This window comes from Nannospalax galili, unplaced genomic scaffold (genome assembly GCF_000622305.1).
Source record: "Nannospalax galili isolate Female #2095 unplaced genomic scaffold, S.galili_v1.0 scaffold125, whole genome shotgun sequence".
NCBI lineage: Eukaryota > Metazoa > Chordata > Mammalia > Rodentia > Spalacidae > Nannospalax > Nannospalax galili.
The window spans coordinates 937,980-961,735 of NW_008354705.1; the positions used below are offsets into that span (position 1 = coordinate 937,980).

The 23,756-nt window shown below is 39.8% G+C and overlaps 2 protein-coding genes across 6 annotated transcripts in view; one reads left to right on the plus strand and one right to left on the minus strand.

Moving 5' to 3' along the window:
- Positions 1–21,884, minus strand: part of Erp44 (endoplasmic reticulum protein 44) — an 86,938-nt gene extending 65,054 nt beyond the window's left edge. Inside the window, exon 1 of the mRNA XM_008851897.3 lies at positions 21,661–21,884. Within this exon, the coding sequence (XP_008850119.1) occupies positions 21,661–21,717 (57 nt within the window). The 5' untranslated portion in view covers positions 21,718–21,884. The remainder of the gene's footprint in view (positions 1–21,660) is intronic.
- Positions 21,885–21,933: 49 nt separating this feature from the next.
- Positions 21,934–23,756, plus strand: part of Invs (inversin) — a 182,788-nt gene continuing 180,965 nt past the window's right edge. For 2 of the 5 annotated variants that reach the window (XM_029555430.1, XM_029555432.1), the window contains exon 1: positions 21,934–22,263. In XM_029555430.1, coding sequence (XP_029411290.1) covers positions 22,074–22,263 — 190 coding nt within the window. In that variant the 5' untranslated portion in view covers positions 21,934–22,073. The remainder of the gene's footprint in view (positions 22,264–23,756) is intronic. The other 3 variants (XM_017802874.2, XM_017802875.2, XM_029555433.1) reach the window with 2 other exon arrangements.

Consider the following 23,756-nt stretch of genomic DNA (forward strand, 5'->3'; position numbering starts at 1 on the left):
CTAAATGCTGGAAAAGATATTTTCCTTCTTAAGGTGCAACAGGAAACAAAATTACTGGAGAAGTGTTCTTAACAGCAACAAACTAGTATTTGATGTCCATTATCCAAGTTCACTGGTGTACAGGACATACTCAATAAAGCAGTACATGCAAAATGACCCCAATAAGGAAATAAGCAGCCAGTACTAGAGTATGGAAAATATTGTATGAAAAATAGCAACCTAATTTCATTTGGGCTCCCCACAGTGATCTTGAGGCAGGGAATCAATATTTGGGAGATGACGAAGAGCTGGAGAAATGCTACAGGAACGGAAGACAGCAAACACACTACAATGAGAAAGAAAGTATCAACGTGTTGTACACTAAACATTGGAATGTCATGTTTTCATTTAGGTTTTTTAAGTTTCAAGGTTCATATATAGATCCTGTTTCCTCCTAAATTACATAACAAATCCTTTAATCCTACTTGCCAACTTTTGCTGTTAGCATATACATATCTACACTGCAAAATGTGAAGAAAATCTCTAATACATGCCAAAGAATGCCTTTGTTGTACTATTAGACATACATTTTGGAGTACATAGCCTTCAGGGAAGAGCTGCTCTTCAGCTTTTTGCTTTCGATACTTAAATTCTAGGGTGATTCTCAGACTTTCCACTTTCTTATTCCTAAGCAGAATACTGTATTCTGGGGTAAAAATATTTTTATTGCCAAATCCCATGACTCTAAGTCATAGACCTACAGTATTAATCCACTATTTACTTTAGAACCTGTATCTTTCAAACTATACTAACAGTTACCAATTCTAAAAGTCAATCATGCAAGCTCAAACCAGAAAAAAATCCAAGCATAGACATGGGGAATTGGGTAATAAACCCCAATCCAACCTCAGGAAATTTTGGCAACTGATGGCTGCTGAGAGGGGCAGAGACAGACTCTTGCCTTGAACAGGATAGAATTTCTTTTGTTCACACTCAGAAATGAGCAATAACTAAGTATCTAATTCTTTTTGTGATTTGAACATGAAGTGCTTTTGAAATTTCTCTGGCTACTAAATGTAAACTTTCTCATTTGTGCAATTTAAGGACATACTTTCTTTGAGTTTATATTTAGAAAGATTTGGGTTTGTTACATGGGATTTATTCTTAAATCAGCTGTTTCTTGGTTGAAATTAAACTACTACCAGATCTAAACCACCAATTGATATTTGAAATGTTAACTGCTGCACTGAGGCCCCAAAGAGGGTATTTATTCAATGGACAATTTTGAGATATCAGATTAAAGGTCAAACATTAAAGACTTCATGTACTCCCCTATTTAATCAACATGTGAAATAAAAATCAGAAGGATTCAAGTTTAAAGTTAAGTTTGTGGATGAGTTAGGGACCTGAAACATGGTCCCTTTTACCTTTAAGCTTTGTTAGCTAGGTCAAAACTATTAGAAAAGAGAAAACATTAAGAGATTTTATTGGGAGGGGGTCTTTTTTTTAATTAATGCTTACTTTGTACCAAGTTAAATGAGTTCTCTATTCTCACGGGTGCACTTACCTACATGCAGGCAATACACGCATACACATAAAATAAAAAATAATAAATAAAAATTTAGGGGCTGGAGAGATGGCTCAGCGATTAAGAGCACTTACTGCTCTTGCAGAGGACCCAGGTTCGATTCCCAGCACCCACATGGTGGCTACGAACCGTCCTTAACTCCAGTTCCAAGGGAATCCGAAGCCCTCTTTTGACCTCTGTGGCACTGCATGACATGGGTGCGCTCACATACATGCAGGCAATACATTCATACGCATAAAATAAAAATAAATAAAATATTAAGAAAAATTTAAAAAACCAACCTACATAAAATAGACAAATGAGTAATTCCCTGTGTACTAATGGAAAATCTCTAAAGATCTGTCTGAAAAGCCCACTACCAACTAGTATGGAAAGTTTGGAAATTGTGTCAGACTGTCTTTCATACTCAGGATAAAAGCACCAAGAAAGTGCAAAGAGCTAACAAAGTTTCCAAGAGTGTTAAATAGGGGAAAGAGAAAGAAAAGGTGAAAGAAAGGAGGGGGAGGGGGAGGGGAAAGGGAAGGGGAAAAGGGAGGTGGGAGAGGGAGAGAGAAGCAGGCAGGGAAGAGAACTCATGTAACTAAGTACAAAGTAAACAAAAAAAGTCTTAACATTCTTCTTTTACTGTTAAAGGAACAAAAAGATTCAAGAGAACTAAGTATAATACACATTTAAAAGCCAGATAGAAATTTCTATCTGCTACAAGGAGTCAGAAAAATTTTAAGAGTTCACATCTAAGTGCATAGAACTGAAGGGGGTCTGAGCATTTTAGCAAAGTGGGTTACTGGGCAGTGGCAGGTCCTCTTCCATTTCACTAGTATATGCCTTGCCATAGTCAGTGGGTAAACAGCAGACGGAAGACCCGATGCCTGCTGACAGAAGGTAAAAAGCCTTCTAACAACTAGCATAGAAAGTTTGGAAACTGACTGTCTTTCATAGTCAAGATAAAAGCACCAAGAAAATGCAAAGAACAAAGAAAACCAGTTACTCTATAGAGAAGCAAGTAACATGAATTTAAACGACTAGATGAAAAGATGCAACAGGACTCAGGAAAGAAGCTCTAAGACAGTCCACATTTATCTCCTATCCTCTTTCTTCAGTCTCTGAGATGTAACCCCACCACCACCACCCCACCCCATGAGAGAAACAGAGAAACAAGGAGTGGGAAGAGAGGGTGGGACACAAATCACTGCTAGAAGCATAGGAAACCAGAGAGACAGTTGACATTATAAAATGTTATAAGGATTACAGGAAGACTTACCAATAGATAGAACAACTATCAGGAAGCAACTGTGATCTAGAGAATCCATCACATCTTGCTTGATAGCCAAGGGGCAATGGGCTCCAGTTTACAAACTTTTCATTTGCAAAAGTTTCTACTAACACAAAGCAAACAAAACAAGAGGCCTGTCACCAACAGATAAAACTAACCAGCCCTTCTGTGTCACTCCAGATTTACACAAAAAGGCATTAAAGATAAAATTTCAAAATTTAAACATAAAGAGAACTGTTTTTATATATTCTTCAGTGGTCTTGAGTATAAAAAAGAAGGAAAAATTGGGCTGGAGAGATGGCTCAGCAGTTAAGAGCACTGACTGCTCTTTGCAGAGGACCCAGGTTTGAATGCCAGCACCCCCACGGTGGCTGGCCAACAACCAACCTTCCCTAACTCCAGTTCCTGGGAAACCCAAGGCCTCTTCTGACTTCCGTGAGCACTGCACGACGGGTGCGCTTATGCATATGCAGGCAATAACACTCATACACATGAAATAAAGATAATAAAAATTTTTTAAGAGAGGAAAAATGTTCACACATACATGGCTTTTATTTTATTTCATTTAATAGTGGACTAGGGATTGAACCTAGAATCTTGTGCAAGTCAGGCAAGCACTCTGCCACTAAACTGTATTTTCAGTCATCTATTTACTTTTTATTTTGAGACAAGGTCTCACTAACTGACCTCAGTCTGTTGCCCAGGAAGACCTTAAACTTCTGAATGGTAACAGTTTAAACTACCTAAAATAAATTAATGATAGAAATTACCCCCGTCCCTGGCAGTGGGCTAATAAACTCTGGTAACATAAGAGTTGTACATTTCCCTTACAAGAAAATGTTCTCTAAACACATCCTAGTCTTTTAACTTAAACTAAAAACCATTCAAGCAACTTTTAAAAATGCATTTAAGGAGAGGCTAGAGAGATTGCTCAGGGTTAAGAGCACTGGCTGCTCTTGCAGAGAATGGGGGTTCAGTTCGCAGCACCCATATGGTAGCTAACAACTGCCCCTAACTCCAGTTCCAAGAGATCTGACACCCTCTTTCTGGCCTCCTTAGACATCGTATGCATATGGTGTACTCACATACATACAGGCAACAGTCATACAATAAAATAATATTTGAAAGATAAAAACTTTAAAAACATTTAAAATTACTCAGAAACCATCTTTTATCTCATCTTTACCATAATCAGAAATCTTTACTAACATAGTATCTCAAAGTAATATTCTGAGGTTAGGTGACAGAGTCTTATACAATTACCTCACATAGAAATATAGAAAAGTTCTCTGCTGATTTCCTCAAATATCATAACTCATTTTACATTAGAAGAGTTAAAAGTGATGCAGAAAAACTAGGTACTACTGAGCAAGTAAGTGTTTCCCAAATAAAACAAGCTAGAAAAACATTAGACACAGAAAGCTAAGACACTAAACACAACTGCTTGGTACAAGTCACTCCAGTTAAACCTGCCAGCTGATTTTTCTAGCCTCTTGGTTCAAAGCGGGAGAAGAAAAACAAAAATGTGGCAATTTTGCTATGGGACACTGGATAATTCCCAAACTAATGCTATTTCTTGAGGGCTCAGGTCATTATGTTTTACACTTTGCTATTGTATAATATAACCAGCAATATGTGTCAAGAAGTTCTTTCTAACTTTAATTTATAGACAAGGAAATATAGTTTATCCTCTCAACCAACTTCTCATTTTCCCATAAAAAAGTATTTAAGTACTGATATTAGAAAAGCTAGGTCAGGATCCACTGTGTATTGGTGAGCACTCTGGACTCTGAAATGTAAGGCTAATCAAAGAATGATCTTTTGCTCTAAATGGACATGCCCATCATAAATATCTATTCTCCCAATTGGTTTACATCTTCATCTCATTTCACTTTGGTCTTTTGTTTTTAAGACAAGGTCTTGCTATATAGCCTAGGATAATCTTGAATTTATGATCCTGCTTCAGTCTCCTAAGTGCTGAGATTACAAACCTGTATAACCAGGACCACTAACAACAGTATCTCAATTTTAAAAGATTTGTTATATAGCTGGGTGTAGTGGTGCACGCCTTTAATCCCAGCACTCGGAGGCAGAGGCAGGAGGATCTCTGTGAGTTCAAGGCCAGCCAGCCTGGTCTACATAGTGAGTTCCAGGACAGCTGGGGCTACAGGGAGACCCTGTCTCAAAAAGACAAAAAAGAAATATACATATATATATATGTATATATTTGTCATATGCCAGATTTTTCTTTGTTGTTAATTTATGCCCAGACTTCATCCTCCTGCCTCAGTCTCCTGAGCTGGGATTATAAGCATGGGCCACCAGAGCCAGCTTTATACCAGTTTTCATGGAACCCATAAACAAATTTAGCTTAATAGTCAAATTTGACTAAAAGCACTAACGGTTATATATACATGTTTCTGTGTAAATAAGTTTATATCGCACTGGAAGCAATATTTACAGGGTAACTAAGGTATGAATTTAAGTCGTGCTTACCAGAGTATAAGAAATTGTAAACCAACAATTTAAAATCCTCCATGCTTCTACAAATAGTTTTTCATCTTTTCAGGGACAAGTCTACAGTGATAATCTTTCCCTTACTAAATTCAACTAAAGAAAGAGGACATATTTCTAAAGAATCACCAATTTCTATATACCTAGTCAATTACACCAGATATATTTTTTGAATGGTCCTAAATGCTCAAGTAACAGAAATGGCATTTTTCTATGTGAGCTAATGACACCTTTCAAACAGCAGAGCATAAAGTATGTCTCCCACCTTCATTTATACCACTTACAGGAATTTATCTGCTTTTGTATTAAATGTAGAAATACATACCAAGCTAGATTTTCATTTCTATCAATCATAATTACATTTTTCAAAATTTTGATAAGACCATGTCATAAGTTGCCAGAGGAAAGAGACAAGCCGATAAGCACTTTAAGAAGCCACTATGATTGGAAATGTGACTTTAAAATGAAAGGCCTCATCCATTTACTCATTTCAGACAGTCAGAAGACAGCACAATCGCAGAGGGATGATCAGCACAAGCACTAGTCTTCCCCAAGCTCCACAGCTTTCCCTCTAACCCTCACCTCACAAAACAAGGACCTGCCTGCCATTTGCAGATACATGTTAAGCACTTTATATATACATTATGTTCTCATAGCCTTGCAAAATAATTATCCTCAATTTACATTAGAAAAACTAAGTCTCAGAAAGAGAAGGGAAATGGCCTAATAGCACACAGCCAAGCACAAGGGAGCCAGAAAAGAAGTAGGGCTGTCTCTTTCAAAGCACTGACCCTTCTAGAGTTGTCTGTTGTGCTGGGTAGTCAGATCCTAGAACTACTTCTATAACACATCAACTCTCCCTGAATCCAAGAAACAAATATACACTTAAAGCATGCACAAATCTGTCTAACAGTAACTTAAAAAAATAAATAATTTAGGATCTGGAGAGATGGATCAGTGGTCATAAGCACTGGCTGCTCTTACAAAGGACCTCCATTCAGTTCCCAGCACCCACATGGTGGCCAACAACCATCCATGACTCCAGTTCTAATTCAGATTTTCAGTTTTGCAGGACAAGTGCTTTTACCTGAGCCATCTTGCTGGCCTCCATAACTTATATTTACAGTTTATAACAGACACATTATCTCCTTACATCAATATTATCTCTTATATCATTACAGCAATACTGAAGCTGGAATCATGTCACAACTATTTCTTAAATGAGAAAATAAAATTTTTTGCATTGTCTAACAGATAGTAAAAATATTTTCTAATGAATGAGACCCAAACTTGTGGCGGAACAGTATTCAAAACCTAGGCCTCTTTTAATTCTAAAAACAGGGCTCTTGGGGGGGGGGGCATAACTACCTTCATATTCTACTTTCATAAATAATACAATAAATTTATGTGCAATACTAATTAGGTACATTTTAAAAACAAAGCTTGGCAGATAATTTATTCACTTAGTATCACATTTTTAAGTTACGTTGTGTATAATGAGAGCTCAGAAGTTATTCATTTATCACATTTATTTATTTAGCTATTTACTTTTAATTTTTTGAGACAGAGTCTCATTATGTAAGTCTGGCTGGCCTAGAACACCCTATGTAGACCAGGCTGTCCTGGAACTATCAATGAAAGATCTGCCCGCTTCTGCCTCCGGAGTACGGGATTAAAGGTGTGTCTACCAGGCCCAGCTTGGGTTACACTTTTTTTTTATTTTTTGTCTTTTTGAGACAGGGTCTCCCTGTAGCCCAAGCTGTCCTGGAACTCATTATGTAGACCAGGCTGGCCTTGAACTCCCAGAGATCCACCTGCCTCTGCCTCCCGAGTGCTTGGATTAAAGGCATGTGCCACCATAATTTTTTTAAATTTTATGTGTATGCGTGTATTGCTTGCATGTAGGTAAGTGCACCTGTGTCGTGCAATGCCTGAGGAGGATAGAAAAGGCTGTTGGATCCCCTGGAACTGGAGTTACAGACAGCTGTTAGGTGCCATGTGGGTGCTGGGATGCGAACCCAGGTCTTCTGAAAGAACAGTCACTGTTCTTAACCACTGAGCCCCCGGGTCACACTTTTAAATCTCTCCAGCCCCTAGGGTCACACTTTTAAAATTGCCTTTTGTTCATATAATGACTAGGACCAGAAGAAACTGGCTGAAAGCAAGCTACAGGAGTGCATTGCTTCAGTGTCCACAAATTTAATGCAACTAGATGGACAACTTGAAAGCTACAAAGAAAAGGACTCATACTTACTCATTTCCTGACTTCCTCATCCTGGCACTGCACTATTTATTGAGCACCCACTATGTCCAGAAGCCAACAGCACTCTCTCTATAGAAGCATTCACAAACTGTCTCACTTTTCTCGAGAACTTTTCAGTTGAGTTTTCTATCTCCATCTGTTAAGTGAGAAAATGCATGCTTGAAACCTTAAAGAATTTTCTGAGGTAAAAAGGCTAGGCTATCTAGTGGTCATTTCCAACCTGCTAGGGATGAGTGCTTAGGTGCGTGTGTCTATCTTTTTGTTGTATAGCCATTTCCTCAGAGATAAAACTTTTCATTTGTAGAGAAGCTGGTTAAGACTCAGATGTTCTAAAGGGAGATGAAGCATGTATCTTATTTGGAATTGCCTTAAAACTCAGGAAGTAAGCAACTCAAAAGCTTCAGGAAGTCTCTGAAACTGACCAGATTTACTAGGTCCCTCCCTCCTAGAGCTCATAGAAGCAGTGAGGGCTGCTGAGAAACACTCTCCAATAAGCCAAGCTGCCTGGAAAAGACACTCTCCCACCTGTTGAGCTGCCTGAAAGCTGTGCAGTATGAGCTCAGGTTTCCAGCTTTCAGAGGCAGCCATCCCTGCTGGAGCAGGCATTTGGTGATGCAGCTGTCTGAATTATTTCTGCTCTTGTAAGTAACCTCTCTCTCACCCATACTCTCATAGTCATGCAATAAAACTCGCTGGTTCACTGAACCAAGCTGTACTTTGGTGGTATCCTTACTTTGGCCTGTCTTGATACCCTATCTGGGGTGAGCAGACTCCCCAGGAACAGTGTCACACACACATACACTTTCGTTCTACATTTCCATGAATCAGTGATCTACCTCTTTACACCAGGACTGAACAGGAATCCAGGCTTTGATTATTCAAAGTATTGAGGGAGAGTTAGAGGAACTGAGGCCAATGGGAAAAACAGGGCCACTTTTAAAGGATGCTTTTTGCTCCCAGGATGGCTTCTTACTCCCCCTCAGTGGATTTTGTGTAATAGCTACTTTTTCCAAGCCTGCAAAGGCAGGAAGAATTGTGGCAAAATCATCAATGGTCAGATTTTAAAAGCCTGCCCAAGGGAGGGTATCCCAGGCAACACCAAAGAGGGAAAAGGGGAGGGAGGACAGGATGCTGTAAAAGGCCAGACCCTGAGGCCCTGCTAGGGAATCCCAGTTCTGGCGGTCCCTCCCATCCCAACGAGCCTTTCTACTCTTCTCCACTCTCTCCTTTATGTTTACCTACTCTACTGTGGCAGACCTCCATCCTCTGGCACCTGACCTGGCACTAATGCATGAGGGGATACTTTCTCCCCACCCTCTCTTCTTTGATACTTTCACTCCAAGTCTTGGGCAGGAGAACTAGAACTCCAGTGGCCCCAGCCTCTGTGGTTGCTTGGGCAGCACCCCCTAGCCCTGATGGACATCTCTGAGCTACAGCTTCCTAACGCCCTCCTCGGCCCTGTTTCCTTCTCCAGTGCATGGGTCTTCTGCCTTTCCTGGATGTCCAATTCTTGCCCACTTCATGGAATAGACTAGATGACACTGCCCAAACCCCATAACAGTATGATTATTTTAAAAAGTACATTATTATTAAAACTACATTTAAATACACACACAAAAACAAACTTGAAAAGTGGTAAACTGAAACGTGTGAGGCATATTTTTTTTCTAAATTATGCTCCTCTGTATCATGAAACTATACTGCTACCTGGAATCAAAGCATGTCAGGAAATCTGGCTTAACTTTTTAAATTACTACCACTGTGCTTTTTGCATCCCAAGTTGAACCCCCCCCACCCCCCAGCCTAGAGACTATTTGTAATTGAGTATACTAGGACACCTGGAAGTAAAGAGTCAGGCCTATACCCAGCTGCAGCAACAGGGCCAAGGCTGAGGACAGCTGAAATACCAACAACCCAGTCAGGAAGTTCTACGTTACTTCAGTATTTTATATATATATATATAATTGAATTTTGTGCATTTCATACATCTTAATCATATTTAGACGCCCCTCTATCTGTACCTTCCCACAGCCCCCCCCACCAGATTCCATGCATTCTTTCATATATGTTAAGGCCTATTGAATCAAGTTTATGTCCCCAAATGTCCCTCGGTGTGAGTTCATTCACTGGAGCCTGGTCAACCTATCTAGCATCACTGCCTTAAAGAAAACCAACTCTCCCTCCCCCAGCACTGATCAGCTGCCAATAGTTCTCCAGCTAAGGCTGGGGCTTCTTACCCATTAAATTCAGTAATTTTTAAAAAAACGAAATGTAGAGAAGGAAAACAGCAAACAACCTACTCAGTAAGCACATCTTTGGGAAATGTTTTTTTGGCTATATGATTTAATCTTCCAATACTTTACATCTTTTACAATCATTGTATGACAACACTGCTCTTGCTGTTCCTTGAATGTACCTGGGACACTCCCACAAGAACTTTCAACTGATTAAAACCCTGAACTACACAGACTCCTACAGAGAAATCCAAATACCTAACTTCCTCACTTACTTCAAGGCTTACCTTCTCTGTTATTTTACAAATCACAAGTACCCAACACATTCCTGGTCTTCTTTCCCCTAGAGCTTTCCTTACTCCTCTCACACTTAAAATTTTTATTGAGTACTTAATCTGTAATAATAAAGCTTTGCACTAGAAACAAAGATGAAAGAATAAAAGGAAGTGATTTTTTAAACCATGTTGTTCCATAAAATTGTAATAGAATCATGCACACCTCAATATAGTAACTGTATTACTCCTCAGAAATTAATAGGAAAATAATAAATGATGATAGGAAATCAAGGTGACAGGTTATGATTCAAGATATGGGCCCAGTAGCAAGTGAGGTAGCACATGCCCGCCATGCAGCACAGAGGCAGGTAAAGCATGAATATGAGGCCTGCATGGGCTATATGAGACACTGTCTTGAAAAACAAAAAATGGACCTAAATCCTTAGATTCTTCTTAAATAGTCATCGTTAAGAACATAGAAACATGCTTTTAAGTTGCTGTGAAAGGAAAAGTATTTTAAATTATTTCAAGAAGAAAACTTGAGATCAGAGTACAAGCACAAGAAAATCTGGATGATTTGTGAAACAAGTAAAAGGTTTTAACATCTTGTGGAATTTATAGTTCTAAAGAAACAGTCTCTAAAATAATTCATTCAAAGTTAAACTAATGAGCATATTTTACAATACTGTACTTTTGTAAACTATTAGATCAGAACACTTCCTACGAGAAACAGTATCCATTTCTTTTTTTTGGGGGGGGGTCTTTTTGAGACAGGGTCTCCCTGTAGCCCCAGCTGTCCTGGAACTCACTATGTAGACCAGGCTGGCCTTGAACTCACAGAGATCCGCCTGCCTCTGCCTCCCCAGTGCTGGGATTAAAGGCATGCACCACTACGCCTGGCAACAGTATCCATTTTTATAATAAATACTCCAGGGGCTGGGGAGACAGCTCAGTCAGCAAAGTGCTTGCTATACAAGTATGAGGACCTGAGATGGATCCCTACCATGTAAAAGCTAAGGGCAACAGCTCAGTTCACACCTAAAATGGGGGCCGCTGGTGGGGGGGCAGAGATAGGAAGATCTCTGGGGCTGGCTGTCTCACTAGTCTAGCAGAATCAATAAGCTCCAGGTTCAGTGAAAAAGACCCTGTCTAAAAAAACTAAGTGAGGGGTAGAGAAATGGCTCAGCAGTTAAGAGCCATTTACTGCTCTTCCAGAGGACCCAGATTTGGTTCCCAGCACCCAGATAGCAGCTAACTTAATCTATCCTTAACTCTAGTTCCAGGGGATCTGATGGTCTCTTCTAGCCTCTGCAGGCCCCAGCATGCATGTGGTACACTTACATACATGCAGGCAAAACAAACACAAAATAAAAAAAAACTTTAAAAAATGAAAATTAATTTAAAATTAAGGGTACAGTGATAAAGGAAGACACCTACCATTGACCTCTGGCCTCTACATAGACACGGACACACATGAACACATACACATATTCACATTTATACACATTTTCACATATGCACAAATAAGTAAATCACTGAATGAACAGTCTTGCCACCTGGAAAGCTTAAAATGTCAATTTGAGTACTTATTATAATGAGCACTTCTTTATTCTCAGCTCTGAGTTTCTGAGTCATCAAGTCACCAGTGAGCTAAACATTTTGCTGTATTTAGACCACAACTCCAGTAATAAAAATCAAAGGAACTGAAAATTTCCAAATTTCTTCCTCAAGGGTAACTATAAATCACAATATTCAAGTTACACTTGAATCTTTTCTTTAAACAAAGAGCTAATAGCTAAACAAGCTGATAAGCAAGAAACAGGAACTCAGTTTGATATTTTATGTTGTAGACACTTATGATCAATATCACATCACTAATTCATATTTTACTCACCTTTTCCAGTTTGCTTGAATTACTTAGAAAATTGCATTAGTCTATCTTTATGGCTTCATATAATTTCCAGCCTTTTTCAAACAAGCAGCTGTGCTGGTTAGCTATCAACACCACCCCTGGAATAGGGAACTTCAGCTGGGGAACTCTCTCTTCCAGTCTGGCCTATGGGCATGTATATGAGGAATTTTCTTGATTATTGAGTGATTTGAGAGGGTCCAGCCCACTGTGGATGGTGCCACCCCGAGACAGGTGGTCCTGTACTGTATAAGAAAGCAGAGCAAGCCAGTAAGCAGCCTTGCTCTGTGGTATCTGCTTCAGCTTCTGCCTCCAGGTTCCTGCCTAGAGTTCCTGCCCTGGCTTCCCTCAGTGATAAATTATAATTGGGACATATAAGCCAAATAAACCCTTTCCTCCCCAAGGTGGTTTTGGTCAGAGTATTTTATCACAGCAACAGAAAGCTAATACAGCAGAATAAGATGTACATTAACTTATAATTCGTCAAATTAAGTGATTAACTTCTGACAAGGGAAGTAAAGAGTTAAAAACTTAATCAAGATTCCAATTTTTTAACAGGTGGTTTTTATTAAATATTATACAAATAGGTACATTCTTATTTAGTAAAAATTTCTCCTAAAAACGCATGCCTAGTTCTGCAAACCTGGTCAAAAGTCCATGACTGGGGAGGTCATAGGCCCTAGGGGGGAACCTACCACTACTACTGTTCTGCTAAATGGTCATGTGACCAAACTGCCTTCAAATACTCATGTTTGTACTCACAGATCACTGCTGTGCCCAACCTGCATCAGAACAGCATCTTACTGCATGCAGCGGGCAGGGTTAATGCAGAAATCCGTTAACTGGTGAAAGTGCCAGGAATACCTGATGACAAATTGCTTGGACCTAAATGGGACAGCTCCCCTCAGAGAGCATCATAGAAGAGGAAGTAGAAACAATGTTAAGAGTCAGGGGATATGTGCAACAAAATGCTTTTTCTAGACATGACATAGCCATTGCACTCATGAATTTGTGGCAGTGTGGTTATCTGCAAAAGACATGCACAAGATTGGGCCCCTCAACAATTTATCATGGATGAAAAGAGGTCCCCCATCTCTTTCTGAGGGACTCCTGGCAATTACTGGTTGTTGGGGGAGGGGATGCCGTTTTCTTCAATGGTGAAGAAACTGATAAGCTGCTCTTGCTTCAAAATTTCCTACCCATGCTCAAGCAAGAAACTAAAATGGGCCACACATAAAAAGAAAACTTGAAATACAAAGGGACTTGTTGAGAAGACACGTTCCAGTGGGAAAGGAAGGGATGGGAGCAAGGAATGGGCGTGAAAACAACTAAAATTCATTACAGAAAAGTATAAAATTGTCAAACATTTTTTTTTACATTTCTTTTAAAGCATCACTTAAAGATATAGACCTCGGATGGAACTTTTTCATGGAGACACATCACAGAGAGTCAAACCCCAAAGTCAGTCACATTATACTCAAGTTAGGAGAAACAACCTATTTAATCCTACACAATACTCAGTTAAGAAAACAAGGCCTCAGGAAAGTGACTAAGTGATTTTATAAGTTATGAGAATTGATGAAGTGCAAATTCTTATTTTCGAATGTTAACTATTATGACTGGCACCTCTCTAACTCCCTAATACCCCAAATCCAAATCTATGCTAAGATTACTGATATTTTCCAGATTACTGCTGCCCTTGGAACAGATAAGATATATGTTCCTCACCAAGCTTTGAAATATTGCTTGTTTTCTCATTCTTTCCCTCATCTCCATCTTGCTCTAGAACAACACTATTTGTGTCCCATGGATGGGGCTTTATGTGATGAGGAGACTTGTTCCATAATCAGCACTGTTCAATACAGTAGCCACTTGCCTTAAATGCAACACAAGCTTTATTTAATTTGAGTGAATTCTTACAGCACATCTTGAGAAGTGTAACTACTACATATGGGCACTTAGAGTTTTTATGTTCTTTCCATCTGCTGAAGTGAGACACTAATGCTAGAGTCCAGAATCATAAGGGCCCCAGTTCCTTCTGTCCAGGTTAAAAACTCCTCTGATTCCTAATGACATTTTTCTGAAATCTCCTAAGTCCAATTATCAAAGGTCTCATTCCAGAGTATTATATTTTAAGAAACAAATTTAGGAAGCCCAGTTTTCTTTAGCTCAAATGCTACTAAAATGCTTTTCTTAGTTTCCTGGTTCTTTTTCACTGCTTTTTTTCTGTCATAGTCTTGTCTTTAATGTTAATGTCTACAAATTCAGGCAACATTTAAAGTTAAGAATCTAGTATAATGTGCTTATCATAAAATCACAGGACTGGAGAAATCATAGGGATCTCAGCCATAGTATAACCAAGGATTTGCAAAGCAGTTAGAATTTTTGTCTTTACAAGGACAAAACCAAGACCTGGGATCCGTGACACTGCACCCCTCCAAGGTGCTATAGGTTTCCTCACCCCTCTTAAATGAAGTAATGAAAGCTGATTAGAAGCCACTAAAAACCGTGACTTTTTTTTTTTTTGCTAAATTAATAATAAACTATTAATGGAAGCTGGAAAAGGTTTGCTAGCTTCTTTAGGACCAGTTCTGACAGTTGGTCATGCAGCAAAAGACAGAAAGACCTCTTTTCTAAAAAAACAAAACAAAAAACACAGGTATTCATGAAAAAGATTCTTTTATGTAACTGAAGGCACAGACCTTTTTCTTCATTCAGACTAAAATTACCCCACCAACTTAACCCTTCAAGACAATATTCAAATTCATCTTTCTCCAGTAAGCTGGAGAGTTCCCACTGAAAAATAATTTGTTTCTCACAGACTTCTACAACAGCATTTCTCAAAATTTAATGGCATTTGAATCACCTGAGTGATTTGATTCAGCAGTCCTGAGGTGAGGTTATTTGGAAGACGTGTCCCTAGACTTACACCACACTTCTGAGCAGCAGGATCTGCCACCCACTTGTACAGATAACTTCCAAGCCATCTATTACTTTCCTTTTTGTATTCTAATCATTCATATATCTCTTCTTTCTATAACTGGATATGGTGATCTATCTATCTATCTATCTATCTATCTATCTATCATCTATCTATTTATCTATCTCTTTGAGGCAAGGCATGCATCTCAATTATCTTTATCTCATTCATAGCAAATGGCAAAGAGGTATTCAAATGGACAGAAGGAAAACATAACCCTAATGATATAAAGTTCCTGAAGCCTCAGCTGTAGACCCTTCCTGTCTATGGAATCAAAGGTAGATGAACAATCAGTAAATACTGAGGGGAAAAAAAAAAAAATCAAACTATCTAATCACATCCTTGGTTAGATGAAGCAGCACAGCAATAGTCTATATAAGAAAACTGTGATCGAGCATGTTCTTCTTTGTACAGATAACAGAGGGAATGGCATAGGCCTACAACTTGCTAAAAAGTTAAATTTTTTAAAAGGGAAACATATGACCAAACAATATCTACAGTTAGGGGAAGTTAGAGGATTATCATTTTTGAAAGCAAGATTCAACAAAGAATTATAGAATTATCAAATCCAATGTGCTTATAGACTTAAAATTTTTGGTTAGATAATTTACCAAAGGCTACAAAGTGCTCAGTAATGAAGCTCACATATAGATGCCCGGCATTCATTCATCCCACCCTTGAATAGACTGTAATAAACAAAGGATAAACATCTTCCATTGTTTTTATTATCCTGTGAGTATGTGTGGTGTAAAAAAAATGTTTTCAGTAACTATGGCAATAAACATCTTCTCCAAGGCTTTTACAATTTTTAGTCCATCAGACATATTACTGAATTCAGATACAGAAGAGTATTTCAGTAATCCTACATACAACACAAAATCACACAATTAAATAAGGATGAAAAGGGTTAAGAGCCAGCGTCTCTTTGTCTCTGTCTCTCTCTGGCTTAGAGAAATAAAAGATCAGTAATTGTATAGACTGGAAGACATTTCACACAGAAAGGCATGCAAATCATCTTTAAACATTTAAAAAAAAAAGCCCTCAAACACATTCACATTAAAAGAAACAAATTAATTTTTTTATTTACTACAGTGATAAATACTCAATCCTACCCTGATAAGACCATAGAGAAATTCTCTTATGCTGTTGGCAAGATCACAAAACACCAAAACCCCATGAAGAGGTATTTCAGAATATCCAGCAACATGTACAAAGTTCATATACTGCTCATTTTCTTTTTCTTTCTGGCAACTTCACTTAACAGGAATCTATCCCCAAGGTTCAGTATCAAAACTACATATATACATAAGCTAGTGTTTGCAGGACTGTTTATAACAGCAGAACAATGGAAACGGTGGGCTGGCAATACCACACGGTGGAGCACAGGTAGCTTAAAATCCTTGCCTGAAAGTATGAGGACTTGAGATCGATCCCTAGAACCCACATAAAAAAGCCAGGTGTTGCTACTGTAAACTTGGTCAAGAGTCAGTGGCTGAGGATGTCATAGGCCTTAGTGGAGAACCCAATAGTAGTGTTTTGCTAAACAGACATGTCAAACATCTTTGAATACTCATGTTTATGCCCATAGATTAGTACTATTCCTGACCCTCCTCAGAAGCTTCTTAGAGCTGCAGGCAGTGGTTAATGCAGACTCATAACTAGTCTAAGTGTCAACCATAGGTGACAGTAGAGTACTTGGTCCTACCTGGGATTCTACACCATCCCCTCCAAAGCAAAGGGAGCCCTGTAGAATCGGGAATGCAAAGAATGCAAGAGCCAGAGGATAAAGTGGTATCATATCACAAAAGGTATCACATCATGGACATGATGTAACTGTTACTCTCATGAACTCAGTGCAGTTGTAAGGTTACCTGCACAAGACCTCTCAACATTTCATCATGAATGGAAGAGACACATGAGGCTCCACCTCTCCCTGAGGGACCATCAGCAATTAATGGTTGTTGGGGGAGAGAGTGTCATTTCCTCAGTGGTGTGCCTACTGAAAAGTAGCCCATGCTACAGGAAATAACCTCCCAGCCACACTCATGCAAGCAACCCTAATTAAACTCAGTGGGTCATACAAACAAACACACACACACATACACACACACACACACACACACACACACACACACACAAAGGAGGGTAGAGAATGGGAACAGAAATGATTGAAACATATTATATATTTGTGTGAACCTATATATTTTCGTGTGAACTTGTCAGAGAATACATAAATTAAATTTCTAAGGATGAAATTTTAAAATACCAGGCATGGTGGTGCATGCTTACAATCCCAGTGCTGGGAAGATGGCGACAGGTAGACCTCTAGGGCAGAGAGCCCTGGCCAGCTGATCTGGCCTAATTAGTGAGATTCTGTCCCAAAATCAAGGTTGACAGTACCTGAGGCCAACACCCGAGATCATCTTCTGAAGACCATAAATTTTATAAGATTGTGAAGTAATCAATTTCCAAAAACTTAAAGACTGAAAATTAACAAAGTACACTGAGCTGGTGGCTGGAAACCACAAAAGTTATATTACAGATTTATACCGGCAAACACAACGAACATAGAAACATAAAAATCACATCATGATGCCATCATCAGTGTTATCAAGAATGTGCAAAATCCCATAGCACAGTTTCTAAAGAAATTACCAAGAAAAAAGATGAGATGGAACAGGAACCAATAGACTTAAAATATTTTGAGCTAGGATGCGGCTCAGTGGTACAGTGTATGCACAAGACCCAGGGCTCAATACCTAGCATCTAAAAAGCTTTATAAGACATATAAACCAACTAGAATATTTGGGACTTATATGGCTCTGGCTTTGATCAATCCCTTTTTTAAAACTGGACACAATCACAAGTAGGAAAATTCAAAAAATGAATAATATTTAAATGATTTATGGCTATGATAATAGTATTGGGAAGAAAATATTAAACTAATGCCCGAGTCCCACAGATAGAACTACATGGCCCTGGCAGCTTTTTGCATGTGTGTTGTGGGGTTGAGACTTAAACCAGAGTACTACTCAACTACATTTTCTTAAAACTGTCCTAAGTGGGGGCTGGAGAGATGGCTCAGCTGTTAAAAACACTGACTGCTCTTGCAGAGGACCCGAGTTCGATTCCCAGGACCCACATGGCAGCTACAATCCGTAGTAACTCCTGTTCCAGGGGAATCTGAAGCCCTCTTCTGACCTCTGTGGCACTGCATGACACGGGTGCGCACTCACATGCATGCAGGCAATACACTCATACACATAAAATAAAAATAATAAATAAAAAATCTGTCCTAAGTGATTGTAATAAGCAGCCAGGTGTTATAGGCCATGGAAATGGGGAAAGTTTTATATCTATATACATATACACATACTCAACTAGTTACGCATCTAATTACATGCCTCCAAAAGCACTTTTCTTGAAGACTGAAAGCTTTCTGTATTATTGGCATTAATAGCTATTCTGACACCTGTGGGTTCTGCGGTACATTTTTTGTTACTTTTTTTGAGAGAGGGTCTCACTATGTGGCCCTGTCTGGCCTGGAACTTGCTATGTAGACCAGGCTGGCCTCTCACCCACAAAGATTCACCTGCCTCTGCCTCCATAGTGCTGGGATTAAAGGCATGCACCTCCACGGCTGGCTGCTGTATTTATTTTTAAAATATTTATTATAAATAAATGTTTACTTAGCTCTCTAATTTACTTAGCTTCCTAAACTAAGCAATCTTTTCCTGGCTTCCTATTGAAAGAACCCAAAAGCAACAATAGCAAAAATATAAACTTATAGCTGGACATGGTGGCACACGCCTTTGATCCCAGCACTCAGGAGGCAGAAGCAGGTGGATCTCTGTGAGTTCAAGGCCAGACTGGTCTACATAGCGAATCCAGGCCAGCTGGGACTACAGGGAGACCCTGTCTCAAAAAGACAAAAAAAAAAAAAAAAAAAAAAAAAAAAAAAAAAGAGTATAAACTTATACAAGCATAGAACAATTAGGGCTAGTTACAATTATAGTCTATAAGCATAATTACCACAAGATTAAAAAGACATCTTCAATGAAGCAACTAGAATGATGGGTTAAAGTCTCTAAACCACAGAAGTGGTTCGTTAGGATGTATGACACAACTTATTCCCAATTTATCCATATTTCTCTTATCTCATGTTTTAAAACTTACACAAAAGCAAAGCAGAAAGAAGGCCAAGGAACAATTAGGCAGAAATGAGTCAATTTCAGTTCTCAAAGAACCTACTTCAAACACAAAGTAGAAAGAGGCCAATCAACGTTTTATATATATCTCAAAGCCCAGGGAAAAAGTTATCACACTGAGTTTTTGTAGTTAGTTACCCATCTAGAAAGATTTTTTAGGCATGGAGTGCTTCTAGACTGTTTTTGAGATCAGGGAAAAGACAGCCATTTGCTTCCAGAAATTTAGGGTTATATTTCAGCTGTTATTTTACAAACCCCACTAAATTTAAGTAGGTACTAGGTCTTTAAGGCTGAGGTACAGAGTGCTTCTTACCGTAGTAAGAAAATACATGACTGCTTAGAGCCAGCCACTTAAGGCAAATATGCTGACCTAAGCTAAGTAGGAACTGGGGTTTTCTATGTATTTCTGGGGAAGGCACAGAGTTGAAGCCTGAGGGAAAGACAAGTGGAAGAGAGTTCTCTGGAAACTCAGAGAATTATTCATTAGACAGGTGGGATCCTGAGTAAGCCGGTTCCATCACTATGACTGAATTATCAGTCAGGCAAGCTACTCACTGTTGAGATTAGATAGATGTTTTATAAGTATTTGCTAACTAGCATAAGATTATTAGAATTAAGTAAGTAAATACTGTGTTCAGACTGAATCTAGTCTGGCTTGTACTTCTGGTTTGTTAAAACTTTTCTGAGGTTTTGTTTTCCAGCTCATTAATCTTGACAGAAATTCTTTGAAACGTCTTGCATGATTGTAGGTCCCGCTTCTCCATTTGCTTAGGAAGATAAATTTACAATGTATTTTTAACTACATTTTAGTTGAATTTGGGCTTTATTTTGAAAAAAAAAACTGTGTATTTAACAGGATTGATACATTTTTCTAGAAAAAGCATGAGTTATTTAAAAATACAGCCTCTCAAACTTAGCTCTACAACCAAAGAATACCATTCAAGGATGTTCTTTTCCTACTCAATATTTCAACTTTTCCTTTCAATGTCTTAAGTTTTATTTTCCCCTTTGAACTTTCAGTAACCTAAATATTTCTTACTTTAAGCCTTTATGAGAAGAAAAAGTATTAGTAGCTAGTGTCCTGCAGGAAAGAATAGCGTCCTATAGGATCATCCCAACATCTCTGAAAGGACACAGCGTATAATAAAATCACACACACACACACACACACACACACACACACACAGTATACAGAATATTTTCTTCTATGAAGAAGTCATTTACTGCTGTAGACTTATAAAAAGTGCTTATAAGACATTCTATGATTTAATATTGCCATGTCTATACACAACTTTAGTTTTCTTAACTATTTTGACATTTCATTTAGTTTACAGCACTTGATTCCGAAAAGGACTGAGTCCTGTATATAGCTTTTAAATATGGCTTGCAAGTCACAACGGGAAAGAAAAGAATTTTAAACACAAACACTAAATATTTAATGTGATACATGGAATAAGCACTGCAAATTAAGAATCTATTTTTATTCCCAGTTTTGCCTAGAACCAACTACACAGCTTCCTGAAAGTTACTTATGTTTTTTTTAAAGCTGTAAATAAAGTTTTTATGCAATAATGCTCATTTTAAATTTAGTTTTCTAAGACTCTATCACAATTAAACTGTTTTCCAACATTCTGTTATAACCCAATTAAACGCAAACCATTTTTCCATATGGCGTTAGACCTTCACTTTTATGTCAATTTGACCTCAAGAAAGGGCCACTTTATAAGTTGCACACTCAAGACGTACTTTGGAAGAAGAGGCACTCGGGAAAGATTTTTTTTTCCCCCCTAAGATGAGCTGATAAGCTGATGCTGCGCAGAGCATGAAGTATTAGGCATATATGTGTGCAGGAGAGCTGGTCATTCTCAAGTGAAGAGCACTGTCGAAGAAATACGCTTCAGTGAGGAAGACAGGCTGCAACAGGACTTGCAGGAGACCTTGAGTGGAGCCTGTCAGACAATCACACCCTCCACCTTTTCAAATCCTTATTCCCCCAGTAGACACCAAACCAGTCTCCAGTTCCGGGTTCCCAACCAATCACATAAAGCCACAACAGAGGGCTTTGCCAACCTGGGCACCGTTTCAGGGATCCAAAAAGAGATTCACACGACCCCAACACCTGTCGGCTTCACATCCTTCTACAACAGTGTAGGGGGAAAAGCAGTAGGTCTACACTCGGTCCCTACGGATCCAGGTGCCTGGCAGGTCCACACGCCCTCGGAAGCGCACCGTATTCCAGGGGCCTCGGCTGTGCCCTCCCACGTCTCGCTCCCCCAAGGCCAACTGTCCTAGTCGCAGGTTTCTCAGGCCTCGAGCACCACGGGCCTAAGAAGCCAGAAGACAGCGCAAGTGCAGACTGCGCGGGAGGGTGCACACCTCCGCAGTGGCGGAGAGTCGCGGACGCTGGGGAAGGGTTTGTCATCCCCCACACACTCACCAGGAGCAGCAGGGAGCATCTGAGGTCGGGTAAAGACGGAAAGACGGCAGGACTCATGGTAACGCTGGAGCCCACAGCAGGGATAGGAGGTGGCGGTTGGGACTGGACCGGGCTAGGAAAGGGCTGGGCTCCGGGAGCGGACGGCAACTGCACCTCGTCCTCTCGACCCGGAGCTCCAGCTGCGAACACCCGGGACAACTTCCAGAGAGGCCTCGCACGCCCTCACTTCCGGGTCCTGCCCACCTGGAGCACGTCGGGAAATGTAGTCCGGCATTTCTGTAGCTTACCGCGTCATCGGAGAGTTCGAACTCCTTTTCCCAGCAGGCCCTGGGCCCGGGCCTGCCGAGCCCTCTGCGCGCGCGGCTCTTTGGGATTCGAAGGGCGGAGGGCCGCGAACCTCCGCGCTCCCAGGGATGGGAACTACAGTTCCCAGAAGGCTGTACGGCCGAGCCCCTCAGGCTGCTTTCAGAGGGCTGGCGGGTTCCAGCGCCTTGGGGTCTGGCCCTGCGGGCATAGTGGCGTGGCCTGGCTTGGCGGGAGGGGCGGCCCCGTGGGGGTCGTGCCTCTGGGTGCCGCCCTGGGACGTCTGTCCTGGAGGCGAGGGTGAGTAGGAAGCGGCCTCAGATCGATCAGCATGCACCTCCCTGGCTGCTGCCGCAGATTCTTGCCTTCCTGGCCTGAGTCTCCATCACTGGCCTCCGCCTGTTGCCTCTTCTTTCTGCCTTCATTCCTCCGTTATAAAATGAGAACCAACACTCGAGGTTTCAAAGAGTCAGTGACTTACCCCCGATTACTTCCGAGGGTCCCGAATAGGGAGGAGATAGGGTTAAGGGATGGGCAAAGCTCCGTGCCAGAGCGATTACTTCTAACGCATGGCCAGTTCCTGCAAGATAATTACGAAATTCCTTAGCTAAGCAGTGCAAGAATCTAACCTAGTAGCTCTAAAACATCTCTGTGAACACCCACCCGGGGCCGCATGCCTGGATAGTTAGCCACGTAATCACTGCTTAGCACCCAGGGGGCATTCCGTGCTTTTGTGGTCTCCCTGCTCCCTGCCCTTGCTTCAGCCTTCCTGCTGACTGAAATGAGTTTATCCCCATTTTCTTTCTGGAGTGCCATCTCAAGTCTCACCATCTCTGACATCTTTCACACTGACCAATCCCTTCTTCCTAACCAGATACTTTTTATTTGTATGTGACCGCTGCACCACTAGTTTTGCATAGTAATAATTATTACAGCATTTATTACAAGGCTTGTTTTATAATTAATGATGATGATATGTTTGCATTTTATGGAACTTTTAACAAAGTGCTTTTGATTTCTATCTATAAAAGATATAGGGGGAAAAAGAGCACTAAAGAAAGTACATGTCTGGTAAAAAAAAAAAAAAAAAAAAAAAAAAAGAATTAAAATAACCTGATCCCATGAACAGTGGAGCCAAGACTCTTAGATCTGCTGCTCCCTAGAGCAGAGCTCTTATTTCTGCACCAATATTTACCTCTCTGACAGAGCCCAGACTTAGTTAAAATGAGAAATTGAAAACAGCAGGATTGGCTGTTGGTACATATAACCCCAGCACTTGAGTGGCTGAGGCAGGAGGATCAGGAGTTCAAGGCTAACCTGGGCTGCATATTGAGTTCACAGCTAGCCTGGTCTACAGAGCAAAAACCCTGTGTCCCTGAGAAAGAGGGAAAGAGAGCCTGAAGTTGAACTTTGATCCAACTCACTCTTTGGACTTAGTATTCAGCTTGTGACCTTTCATTCAATAAACATTTACTTAAGCACCGGCTATATGCCTATTACTGTGCTGACTGCTAAACTTAAAATATATAAACATTATAAATAAAATCTATTTTTAACATTTTCGTGACTATTCAGATAATTTTTTGTGGTTCCGACCTACCTAAAACTGGTCACTTAGAATCCAAAATAACAAGTCATAGAATTCAGAACAGTGCTTAGTACTCAGGTTATTAAATAAAGGAACATAGCTAACTTTTTTTTTTTTTTTTTTTTTTTTTTTTTTTTTTAAAAAAAAAAAAAAAAAAAAAAAAAAAAGAGGACGATAAATCTTTCACTGTGATATATCAAAATAA